We start from the raw sequence: 13189 nt of genomic DNA on the forward strand, positions 1-13189 counted from the left end.
AAAGAAGGTTCAAACGACTTATCTCGTTCGTTGGCGAGGGTATCCACCCTCGTATGATAGTTGGGAACCTCATTCCCAAATGATGATGGACGTTCCGAGTCTCATTCGAGGGGCCATCGGAGAACTAGCGCACCTCGAACGAGACTGGCCAACGAAATGCATCTACGACGATTAATGGAGTCGAGGATAGCGACCTTCCTGATGGCGTGTATTGCTATTAATTATCATTGAAAAAATAGCAAGATATGTTTGGATCATTTAACGCAAACGTTTCGAGTGTACGCTAGATTTAAACCAAAGCAATTCATTTTCTTATTTATTTTGCTTGCTAATTATAAATTGAAAAAACAAAACGAAAAAAAAGAGAAAAGTTACGCATTGCACGACGTGTTACCCCGCGGCTGCACTCCCAGTACCTCGCAAAACCGCATAAAGTATTGTATGCGCTGTAGCTCGTTTGCTGTATTCGGGGCATTAGAACCGCACTCCAGCCCACCGTTGATGATTGCGGTGGATTGAGAAAATCCATTCACATCAGTAACCACGTCGTGAATGACGCGACCGTTCTGCGGAGTCATCCAGTACCAGAGCGCCGTCATCCATGTTATAGTATCATCGGTAGCGACAAGTTCAGGAACGTTTAGTAAATCAAGGCCCAGATCCCTGCCAGCTAGAAAGTAGTTGTAATTCCATGAGAGCTGAATGGGGCCACGACCATAGTAACTACGACCTGGAGCGCAAGGGTAGGTGGTATTGTCGCAGTACTGCCACACTGTGTAGGTATCGCGAGCATACTCCTCAGCAGCCTTGAAATTGTCGCTTTCATGAGCCGTCTGGGCCAGGAACGCTGCCAACTCAAGCCTGTCATTTGTGTCATCGCTAGTATTAGCAAATTCGGTGTACCTCTTGGCAGCATTGACGAGGCCATCAAACTTGTACAGATCTATGGCATCCGGAAAGAGCTCTTGAAATTGCCTTTGATCAAGAAAGCGACTTAATCCCAAGCGGAACGTTACTGATGCTACAGGTACCGAAGAGGATTCTGGCGAAGATACGTCAGGCAATGACTGCTGAGAACAATAATTCGATTCAATCAAAATCATGCCCAGGAAGAACATTGGTGCAATGACTTTGAACATTGTCATACGTGGAATTACTCGCTTCAAATTCACAACGAAAGTGAGCTCATTTTTCTTTCGTCGGCTCATTCAAGCTAGAAAAAAAAGTGACAGATTGTTAATAGACGCCATCTGGGGGTAGGTGGTAAATGTTTGAGGCAAATTTAGCGGCAGATGCTCCCACAAAATGTTTGGCACTATAGAGTGACCAGGCAACTTAGACAACTTAGAGGAGTAATTGACCATTTGCCCTGTTCGATTCAAAACAAAGTTGTCCAGATGCTAATGCAATCGAGAAATGGTATTAAGAAATAATATTACTTCTTCAAATGGGAAACGGTATCGTTTACTTAAGCAAAAACGTTTACCAAACTTGTCCTCTATTTATAAAGTTCACCATCCTCGTGTATGACATGCAATTCTCGGATCCTGAATGGTCAGATAAAAGCCATCTGTTGATTAAAATACAATCCAGCCATATACGCTTACAAGCATCAGATCAGACAATTATCCAATTGCTCTAGTCACATATTATTACAGCTGCCACGTCTGTAAACATTACAGAAAGATTCGTGCCATTTTCAGGCTCCAAAATTGCTGGCTGCTTTCTTCATTATTCTGCGCCAAGGCATTATGAGAAATTCCCCCCTCTTTAAACTCTAAAAATTGATCCAATGTAAAATCTTCTTTTCGTAAGAGGTAATTCTTAAGAAATACGTTTTCTCTTAACAAGCATGCGGAAACAGCCATAACGATGATTAATGTAGCTCATTTGTGATCAAAGCACCAGTATCTGGGCAAAATCATAATGGCTCTGGATTTCTGAAGTTTAACCCGATTTTTCCTATTCTTATTAAAAATTGGATTTTGGAGTGACTGTCTAACTATGCAAAGGGTCCCACCCTGGCGCAGTGGTCAAGGACCGACATGTCTCAAAGATCACGGGTTCAAACCCCTAGAATTAAAAAAACAGAATAAAACTGCAAGAAAAAATAGATCAAAAAGGATGAGATGTAGAATATCTTATCCAAGCCGAGTAGGTATAGGTTGTGTTAACGATAAATATACGACCGACTTTTAGCTGACTATGCAAACACTTAATCATAATAGAATAAATCGTCGTCTAAAAAACTAATCGTTGAAACACTCAGCCAACTTGCACACAATGCTCACAAAGCGACTGTTTCTTGCAGCAAAACAACTATGTGATTGCGAAGCATGAAATTTGGTACGTTCCCAAATTATAAGAGTGCTTTGGATAACAGCGTTATTCTTCAAATATTATTTTGGACTAAATACTATACGAACAGCTTTAGGTGCCCTGCAAAGGCGGTCGTCAAAGCTCATGGGACCATTAGTGGGGCTTAAAAAGTTTCACAAACATATTGTAACGGGGTGTATCGTTACATGAAATTAACACTTGATTAATATATTATTTAAAAGGTAGATAATATTTAGAGGATATTACTTGATTAAGTGATGTTCAGAATTCTTATCCATAATTAGGTATAGACCATTATATCTATTAATTCCGCAGACTAATCAGCTGTAGATGTAAACAAAAGAGAGAGACAGATAAGATAAGAATTCAATTGCATGTTTAGTATTAGTTTATAATTAAGTTAAGGTTAACAGATAGAAAGAAGAGAAACTTAATTATATTAATACAATTTTCATTTTACCCTCTTTAAGCTAGTTACCTTAAAGAGAAGTCTTCCTCTGCCCGTACTAGTGTACGTGAAATAACGTGAGGCACCACTCGCAACTGAAGCAGTGCGAAGTGGACTTGTACTGAAGCAGTACAAGTCGTAGTGCCCCGTCACACCTGGTAGCACTTTGTAGTCCGTCCAAGGACCACATTTCCCTCATCTAACATGGACATGTTAGATGATAGTGGGAATACGCATCACGTTTCCCGTGAAAGCTACTCCTTTCTAAGTGACACAGAAAGGAGTGCGGTCGAACAAATGAGTCCGACCGTATGAAACGATGCAATCTTGGCAATGCTGTCCAATTTGGACAGAGATGCCCTCCATTCAGCCATCGCCAAGTTTATACAACATGAACTTGACGAGATGAAGGAGAAGGTAGCCTTGCTGGATCAGCAAGGCTCTCAACAGGCAGAACTGATGAGGTTACAACAGGTATAGACCCCTGTACCTGGGATGACGCAAACGTGTCGTCACGAAACCTTAAAATTGCAGGAATGGCTAATTTAACCATATCGGGCGTGACATCAATGTGTGGCATGCCCGGCTTGGTCGTATACCCCTGTGTCGGGTGCAAACCACTACCAAAGCAGGAGTTGGCTTGCCAGCATTCCCTTTAATAAAGCTTGATATTGATCCATGTGATGGGCGTGCCCGTGAGAAATTGATTGCAAAATCATTTTTTTCACCAAAGCGGAAGCCATCTAAAGACGAAAACCTTGCTGGATGTAGTTCGCACTGATGAAATGGGACCTATGAATCCGAGATCTCGTGGTGGTGCCAACTATGTCGTATGTTTCATCGACAACTACTCGCGCTACGTCATTGCTTTTCTCATGAAGACAAACAGCGACGTATACCTATTCGTTTTGCCGAGTGCAAAGAGCTTATAGAAACTCAAACCGGTTTTCGCATCAATTGTGTTCGTAGCGACAACGGAGAGGAATATACAAGTTACTGGTTTTCGAACTACTGTGCAAATAATGGAATTGCACATCAAAGATGTACCCGTTTAGTCGCCAAAAGAGCGGACTCGCTGAACGAACAAATCGAACCTTCGTAGAAATGGAAATATCAATGCTACACTTCCAGCAAATGAGCAAGGATTGGTGGGTGGAGGACTCATTACGGCAGATTACGTGTAAAACCGACTTTCGACTACGGTCCGAAATGACAAAACACGGTACGAAAAGGTATACAGGTCTTTACTTGACCTTGAACACCGATGTGTCTTTGGATAACGTGAATTTAATCATGTTAAGAAAACTCGTCGCTCCAAGTGGAGTAGTAAGCCACACCGCTTCATTTTTTGAGTACAGGTTCGAAGGTATATCGAATTTAGGACGAAGAAGACAAACGTCGTATTACATCTCGCACAATTCAATTGGATGAGGTGGACAGTCTCGATACATAACAATGGCATGATCTGACTCCGTACCTGTTCAGGTCGTGGACACCAAAGATATGGTTGATGCCCAAGGGTTTATTCAGCAGTCATTGAATCTATTGTTGATGTGGACAGCAATGGTTGTATTATACAGTAAAACATTGCGCGTTGTGTATCGATCCGCTGATAATCGAATTAATGTCGACAATTCTTTCAAGGATTGTTGGAAAAAATGTTTCGGAAATTCATCAACCCATTAAGAGCATTATCTTCTTGATAGGATCTTCTAACGTCGTCAAGTAATGTGACGACGGAACACTCATTGTCGCAACAGGGCTCATGCCCACTATGAATAGTTGCAACAGTACTCCGCAAAGAAAGACAACCATTTCGCCGTTCTTTGCGAGAGGTGTGGACTATTTACGGCCGTGCGTAAAGACGCATGGTCTGTATAAACGACGAATGGTATATTTCCCAAAGGTAGACCCTAACTTAGCCAGTGTGAATTTCATGGCAAGGAGTTCGTTGTTATGCACTGGATAATTGCGTTCAGCTGGTTAAGGCTGACGCGATTAATAGCAGACAACGCGCTCTCCTCCGTCTGTGTCATATTGCATTAACGCACAGCCAATTCCAAAATCGCTGGCGTCACAGACCAAATAAAATTGTCTGTTTGGTCAGCAATCGCCAGGATTAGCAATTGCATCAAGCTTTGCTTGATACTTAAAAAAATGCTGACATTCAGCGTTCTGTGACCACTCTACATTTTACTTCAAAGCAGAAAAAAGATGTTCTTCATCTCGGCATAATTGCGGAGTACTTGTGTAAGTACGCCGCTAAGCCGAGGAACTTTCGAAATCCCTTTACAGTGACTGGCACAGGTCAGTCCGTAATCGCCTTGTTCTTTTCCGGATCAGGGCCTATACCGTGTTTACCCACGATGCACCTAAGAAGCGGTATTTCGCTTGCACTGAATATTCACTTCTTGAGATTTGCATACAACTTATGCTTACGCATAAGCGTAAGAATCTTTCGGACGCGGGTAAGATGTACTTCAACGTTCGACTTTCCGTTCATTGTTCTGCTACGAACGAAGACGTCAAATTATAACTCGGTGCAAAATCCCGCACCGATCTCAGCGGATTGTCTACACTGTAAACGTGATATCCTGAGCACGCATAAGGATCTGAATCCATCCATCAGATCCATTGATAAAAAAGATAGTTATCTTTGGGATACCGTCAATGATTACGTCTTTAAGTGGTTATGGCGTTTGAGCCGGTGCCGTTAACGCATGCACAATCCGCCACCCTCCTGTTGCTTTACGCACACAGAAGGCCGGAGAGCTATGTGGGGAGGTCGAATTCCTCACATGGTCTGCTGCTAAGCGATCGGCAAAAAATAGTCGATCGCTAATACTTGTTCATGACGCAATGACCACTGCTTGACGGCACAGTATTTCGAGCCTGGTATCAGGTCGATTTCGTATCGAGTGTCTTTATCCATAGGCAACTAGCATGGTACGAATCCAAGGATACCTCCTTGAATTCGATAAAATCCTTCCATAAAGGATTTGTGTTTAAAGACTCTCAGGATTGGGACTTAAAACGTTCCATCCGAGTCTTCTCATCGAGGACACTTTCGGCCATCGATGAGCTGCTGAGAATCCTTTCGTTCTCAGAAAATACTATTTTCGACCTGATATCGGCCTTGTACTTGGCATCTGTGACAAGCACGCAGATCTATTTGACTTTGCCACGACGCAGATCACGCAAGAACCGTTTCCGTTCAAGCGTTAGCAATTGACTCCGAAATTAATTTCGGAGGCGCTATTAAATTAAGGTTATAAGCGCTTAAACTTGATCCGCTGGTTACTAAGACATATAGTGTCTCAGTTTCCTCTTTGGAACTTTTCTTAAGAGCCTTTGACCTCAGCATTCTGGGGACTTATTTCCGCAGTATCTTGGAGACTTATTCTCTCAAGTTTTGTTTGGAGAGTATCATCCCCAGCTACCTCTAGCTATAGTTGCGCTACCGCAGCAAGATCCTGTGCGATCGATTCTCCCGTCGATCTAGGACTTTCGCACTGTCTCATATAGACAGGCCTTTCAAACTTTCTTGGATGTTGCTTTCTAAGCAAGCATCCTTTTTTATCACTCGACTTATTCGAGTGGTAAACTTCGACGCTGCCTGTGCTTGTGCACAGCTGTCGGTATATATGTCCACGTCACATTGGTGGACCTTCGACGATGCCTGTGCTTGTGCACGGACGTTGGAATCTAGCTCCACAGTGTGACAAGTTGCCACACTGAGGTCTTGTGTAGTCACGCAAACGACCAAACCATAAGCGAGGCCATCGCACTCACTCGTAGGACATCCATACGCTTCTTAACAGGACCGTCTGCAAACCCTTAATAAACACAGTTACCTGTGTTCTTCATCTATTGAATGACTCACGATACAACTTACAAGGTATCGTGTATGTTTGGCATAAGCGTGAAAACCACGCTTGCCCTGCTTCAAATCTAGGAGCTCGGCTCGAGTCCTAAATTCGGCACGTGGCGGCTCAAACAATTGTCTGAGCCGGGTCTTAAAGACCTCATACGACCCAAAGACTAATAGGTCGTGAAGCATGAGCCCCAAGGCCCAAGATTTGGCACGTCCTGCTAAGTTGGCATGCCAAATTTCACTTTCGTGGCATCATCATTGATGCAGCGAGCTTTAATGGCGTCGTTTAATTCGACGAACCATCCATAGGGAGTCGCTTTCAACTGCCTTAAACTTAGAGATTTCTATCTTTAAGCTTTCGGATTTACGCAGAAGCGTTGGTCTCAACAGTTTAAACTGTTGACCACACTATTATCTCAGCAGCTCAAACTGTAGAGCACCCTGTTCTCTCAACACCTCCGCGTATTAAGATCCTTGCCAATGAAGCAAGGCTACTTCTTCTTCCGCCTCGTCAAGTTCATGTTATATAAACTTGGCTATGGCCGCATGTTGTTCATCTGTGTTCAGAGGGAATAGCATGGCGCCAATGTCTGGCCCGCCTACGACCGAACTCATGCGTTGGATCGCCCTCCTTTCATGGTCATGAACATTTCACGCGTTGCGTGATAGCCTTATTGAGGGGCTTGAAGCTCCCTCCTTCTTCATCCAACATATCAGTTATTGATTGAACGTGCGTAGGCCGTTAAACGGACTACGAAGTGCTGCCACATGTAACGGGGCACCCCTTGCTAATAGTGATAACAGTACTTCTAATTTGACTGTGAAGGTGGGGCGCATCGACTACTTCCCGTGACCGACGTGTAGAGGAAGGTACAAAGTAGCTAACATGTATTAGCTACTAAAGGAAAATTCTATGGACTTAGAATTGGGAAAGTAAAACTGTATTTTAATATATCAAGCTCCTACATATTGATCTTCTACTACTACTGACTATATTATATTAATAACAACTATGTATGACTCCTACTTGCGCACCGCACGATCGTTTCTTGTGACGATTGGCGGGGTTGATTTAAACATAAATTAATCAATCAATAGAACTGATGTCTAATTGCGTAAATATTTTTAGATTTGGTAATATTGGACTACTAAGTCAAATTATTAATAAAGATAATAATTTTGTACTTCCTTATTAATATCCTCTTACAGGAAAAGATATTTATTATTCCTCTTATCGGAATAATATTTATGTAACGGGACACCGCGTTACATTTATCCGTTAGATAATTGATTTGATAGCACTTCAGGTATAATTAATAATAAAACTCTCAAAAAACAAATTTAAACCTAAATGTTATTGAAAACTGGCAAACTTGCAAGATAAGTCTCATAGGGTACACTGACAACATCGGTGATGCACCTTCAATGACACACAATATTGGAATTACAGCAAAGTTACGCTGCAATATCATTTGTGACCCCCTTTAAGATCAAAAGGGAACTGAACTTTATTTAATGTTTAGAAATTAAAAACTTTTCCTAATTTGCATTTTAAAATCGGTTTTGGCCACCAGCTTTCTATCTGTTGGCTGCCACGCGTATTACCCATAATAAATGGAATTTTAATGATATCACTTATTATGCATAAAAAGAATATTTTACCTATACTGTACATTAAAGGTGTACCAACCTAAGTGTACCCTACCGTTGAAACCAAGTATCTGCTTCTGCTCACATTTACTCTTTGAGGTTGGTAATCGAAAAGCTAGTCTAACGGTTGTGTTTACATCCGTTTTGACTTATGACGTCTAAGCGTGAGTCACCGACTCTTGGCTCCTTACTTGGAGACGATGAGTGCGTGGACTATGTTAGTCAAAATCTGTCTAGGGAAGAGGGTGATGAGCCCTTGCATAACACGCGTCGGCGTGAAGACGAGTCTCGTCGGGCTCCGAATCCGCTCCAAGAACATGGTGTCGAGGTGGCTTTGACCGCATTACGCAGGTCACCGGGCCTAGAGGCCAAAATAATAATGAATATGCTCAATGAAGAGCAAGATTAGACTCTCATCAGGGAGAAGCAAATGGTGGGGCTAGGGCCCTTACAAAAGCAAAAGCTCATAGTGAATATAGATTCATGTACAAGAGCGCCTCCAAGAGGTTGGGAGCCGTAAAATGTCTTCTGGATCTCTGGGTTCAAGGCGACTACGTCAGGGGAGCTCGCTACACGCGCTGCGCTCCATGGGCGATACTTCACGCCACTAATTCTGACGCCACTTCAGTATTCAGCGCGTCTTCGTGATCAAGCACGTGGTGTCTCAGTGTCCTCTATGAGGGAATTTCCGATTATTTTATATCGAAACGATTTGAAATCCGAATCCGAAAACGAAAAATTAAATTTTAAATGGGTACATTGGGCCCGTCGCCTTCAGAATATTTGGTTTCTAGACTCTGCCGATGCGGCCATCGTTCGTTTAGAACAAAGTCGCTTTGATTTCCTCAAGCTGAATGCCAAAGGCCAATTAAGTGAAGCGTATCGTCCTCAATACGATATTAGGCCTATCCAGCACTTTAGTGCCTCGGTTGCTGATGTAGCCGTGGATCCAAGCCGCATTGAGGCCGATGATCCGCCCATTTCCACCTCTATTGGCGATAAGCGTCGTTCGACGCAAGTTGACCCTGAGCGCGGCGCTCAAAGACGTTAAATGCGTAAGGGCAATCTTGCCAAAGGGGTACCCCAAACTTGCCAATGTTTTTCGAAGAAAAATACTCAAGCCACTTCACCATATATTGGCATTGATCCTTGCGACGACGTCACCTTCGAAGTTTCTCCACATGAAACTGAAGGGTTCCTTGCTCGTCGAGCAAGGCAAAAGGGGGCCGAAATATCGAAGGAGTCTCTCTTGGCTTTAAGTCACGACGTCTTCTCCATGAGAAATATGCTCGAATGCGGAGCGCCTTTGACGCGGTTCATGACCGCATTCGTCAATAACCTCGTTTAAATACATCTAATGAGGATGCAGCGATCTGCAGCACTGCTCTGTCTCGGCACAACCGCTTTCCAATCCACATGGGAAGGATCCCGTTATCGCGTAAGCAAGCCAACTAAGAACAATGGGCGTGTACGCGGCTTGTGCGCAAGGCTTAGCTATAAGGTAGGCCCTTTATCACCATGACCGTAAACGGATCGATATATGCGGATATCAAAGACCGCGGACGCTACGTTTGTATGTAGGATTTAAGCGTTCAGTAAGGCCCGGTCACCGACCGTATAAGAATCAATACAGCTTCTCATTTAGCATCCGCTTCTTCTTTTTTTGTCGCTGCTCCCAGCTATTGCATCGCGTATCTTAAGACACTTAATCGCGTTGTGAAAAACTCGCTCATTTGTTTTCTTATAGTAACGAAAATGGATTAGCAATCCTATCGACTATTCCCCCACCAAGCCCTGGACCACGTTGTGGTAGCCTTGACGAAACGCACGGTGGGTGGGTTGCATTACAGGAGCGCGCGGTGAGTGAAACCGCTCACATAAAACGGATATAGCCTGAAGAAAAATGCACAGCGTTGTTCAACGTAAACTCAACAACCTGAAACATTGCACTACAACGCTTTGGTACACTGCGCAGAACGTCTTCAATAACGCGATTGACACGTTCAGCCTGACCATCAGTCTATGGATGGTCCGTTGCAGACATATTCAATGCCAAGGACTCGGAATTTCGACTTTCAGAACGTATCCCTCTCCATGGGATATGGAGAGGAATACTTTCTGAAAGTGTCCTGGCAAAAAGCGTGTTATTCAAACACGCGATCAATAAACCATTCAAATTAAGTACTCGAGCACTTCTGTGCTAGTATAGTATAGAAGCAGCATTGAGCCTATTATAAGCATGCACAATACTTCAATTACCATTTGGCTTTTTGGCACAAACGTCGGTGTCGAATGGGGGGATTTGCTTTCTCGTACAATTTCAGTCTCGTGCTTAGCACGAAAAATATCGTCACTGACGTCACAATGTTCCTTTGGTAAAAGCCACTGTCGTGTCACACAGTATTTGGTTCCCGGGACCAAGTCAATCTCATGACGCACACCGCTATCAGGAGCTAAAACAAACGGTGGGTTTGACACACTACGCCTTAGAATTCCTTGACTGAAGGCAATATTGGATCGGTAGGATCTTAAAGGATCGATGATCCACTTCGCGCACTAAGTGCCGCCTTTAATCATCAAGGATAGCTTCATCCAGAAGCGATGATAAGTGAACTCAGTATCTGGTCGAATGACCACCATCTCAGATAAGTCACCAGCCTTTGAGGCCTGACAAACTCATTTACAGACATTCGTCTAGATTTATAAGAGCATGTGACGACGAGATAGCCTCAAGGCTATCACCATAGTTACACTATGAACAAGTGTATATAATTTATCGCTAACATCATTATCTGACGTGATCATGCGCTTGGCTTCTCGCCGTGTCTTATTTTTTTCCCTGCTGTCTCGATGTTTAGACGACACATCTCATAGAGGCCGGAACAAATTTTACAGGATCTACAACCTTAGTTTGCTTTCTACAAAAGCCATATGTTCAATCCGACATCCGATGAGGAGTTACGTAACACAGACTCGTTATCCAAAGAACAATTGCGTTTCAATTCAGGTGCATAAGGCTCTCAACGTCTACGTATTCTGCCAGCAGTGTCACAATTGACGCTCAATGTGGTGACATCTCGGCCGAACTCACTCGTTGAGTTTAAACGTGCTACTCCGCTTGCCTCTCAGAAACCCTTGATGACTCGGCCCTAGGTCCACAAACGCTTTCAGCATTCGGTGATTTGTTATCACAACGAGTATCACTCAACAGAGTCCGTGCTATTTTACCGACAAACAATGAGACACGCTCAAGGTTAATGTTCTAACATTGAAGTTGAATTACGCAGACATCCAATGGCTAATGCACTAACCGATTCTATCAGTTACTCACGCCAAAAACGCTTTTGATGTCTAGCGAAGGTGGGTTCATGACTTTCAAAAGCTTCGCTAGGAACATGGCGCATGGCGTTTTAGGTCTTAGACCACCAAATTTATGGCTCATAACGCTCAAGCCAGGCCTTACTAGGATGAGATCATATCTCGAATGCAGGTTAAGGACAAGACAGCGTTCAATACTGTCACAGCTAAAAACCTTTATACCTTAGCTCGATGGAACTTTAGGAATGGTGACCCAAGCCCAGTAGCTAAGCGAACAGTGATCAAATCACCTTCATGCGCTCTAAGCGCCTCAGCTTAAAGCTTCTCTTTCGATCTTAACGCGAGTTGCGCATTGGACAAGCCGTGCGCAAGTGCTTAGTGTTCCCGCACATATAACATCTACAGATATTTCTGTGCTATTCTATAGCTTGAAGCTCTCCCTCACCTTCCTCAGCGAGGCTGAGACCCATGGTTGGGGTCTATCAGACGAATCGATGTGCTTAGAGAGCTTATGCGGTGTTCCTACCTCGCTTCAAGCCTGCTCTCGCCTAAGCTCCTCCCGAGACTTATGGACGGACTCCACCGCAGCAAGGCTGTGTGCCTCGGACGCGCCTTCGCTGTCCGAGCACGAATGCCTCAAACTGCTCTAACTGAGCAACATGTTGCTCAGTTGGACTACTCAAGAGCCTCGTCAGGGCTTGTTAACCGAGTCCCTGCTTTATGTGCTCAGCAAACTGCCAATGATGTTTGGAGAGGCGAGGGAAATGAGCCCAATCGCTATTGAGGCTCATCCTCACTGACACGCTCAGAGATGCGGGTCGTGGGAAGGATTTGAAGTGCTATCAAGTGTAGACGGGCACGTCATAACGCGGCCACGCTCTACTCAGGCAACACTCTAGCACGGCGAGGAAGCGGTTTAACCAGCTTCTCTTGCGTGCACTGAGGTAGATGTGGTGGGCGCTTTAGCGACCTCACCCATAGCACTAATTACTTAAGTAAAGTGTCGTCAAGGGAGCGGTAATCCGGCTCCTCGTGCGCACTTACTAAGTAGAAGTAGCTTTCAGACTAATTTATATTTAATCGTATTGAATATAGAAACTTTTCTAATAAATCATAAATACCATCTCTGTAGATATGCACTTATATTGCGAGCGTATTATGTTAAATACATCGTGTCTTTGGATGACGCTAGCTGTAACGGGGCACTACGATTTGTACTGCTTCAGTACAAGTCCACTTCGCACTGCTTCAGTTGCGAGTGGAGCCGTTCGTTGTTTCACGTACACTAGTACGTGCAGAGGAAGACTTCTCTTTAAGGTAACTAGCTTAAAGAGTGTAAAATGAAAACTGTAATAATATAATTCAGTATCTCTTCTTTCTATCTGTTAACCTTAACTTAATTATAAACTAATACTAAACATGCAACTGAATTCTGATCTTATCTTATCTGTCTCTCTCTTTTGTTTACATCTACGGCTGATTAGTCTGCGGAATAGATAGATATAATGGTCTATACCTATCTATGATAAGAATTCTGAACATTACTATATAAAGTAATA

The 13189-nt window shown here is 43.5% G+C and overlaps 1 protein-coding gene across 1 annotated transcript; it reads right to left on the minus strand.

Moving 5' to 3' along the window:
• Positions 1–371: 371 nt before the first annotated feature.
• On the minus strand, positions 372–1208 carry CCR75_003002 (uncharacterized protein; the record flags this gene model as incomplete). Its single annotated transcript, XM_067961099.1, has 1 exon — positions 372–1208. One exon carries the CDS (start codon positions 1206–1208, stop codon positions 372–374), a length of 837 nt encoding a protein of 278 aa, XP_067815165.1.
• Between the last annotated feature and the right edge of the window lie 11981 nt (positions 1209–13189).

This window comes from Bremia lactucae, linkage group LG3, assembly GCF_004359215.1.
Source record: "Bremia lactucae strain SF5 linkage group LG3, whole genome shotgun sequence".
Classification (NCBI taxonomy): domain Eukaryota; phylum Oomycota; class Peronosporomycetes; order Peronosporales; family Peronosporaceae; genus Bremia; species Bremia lactucae.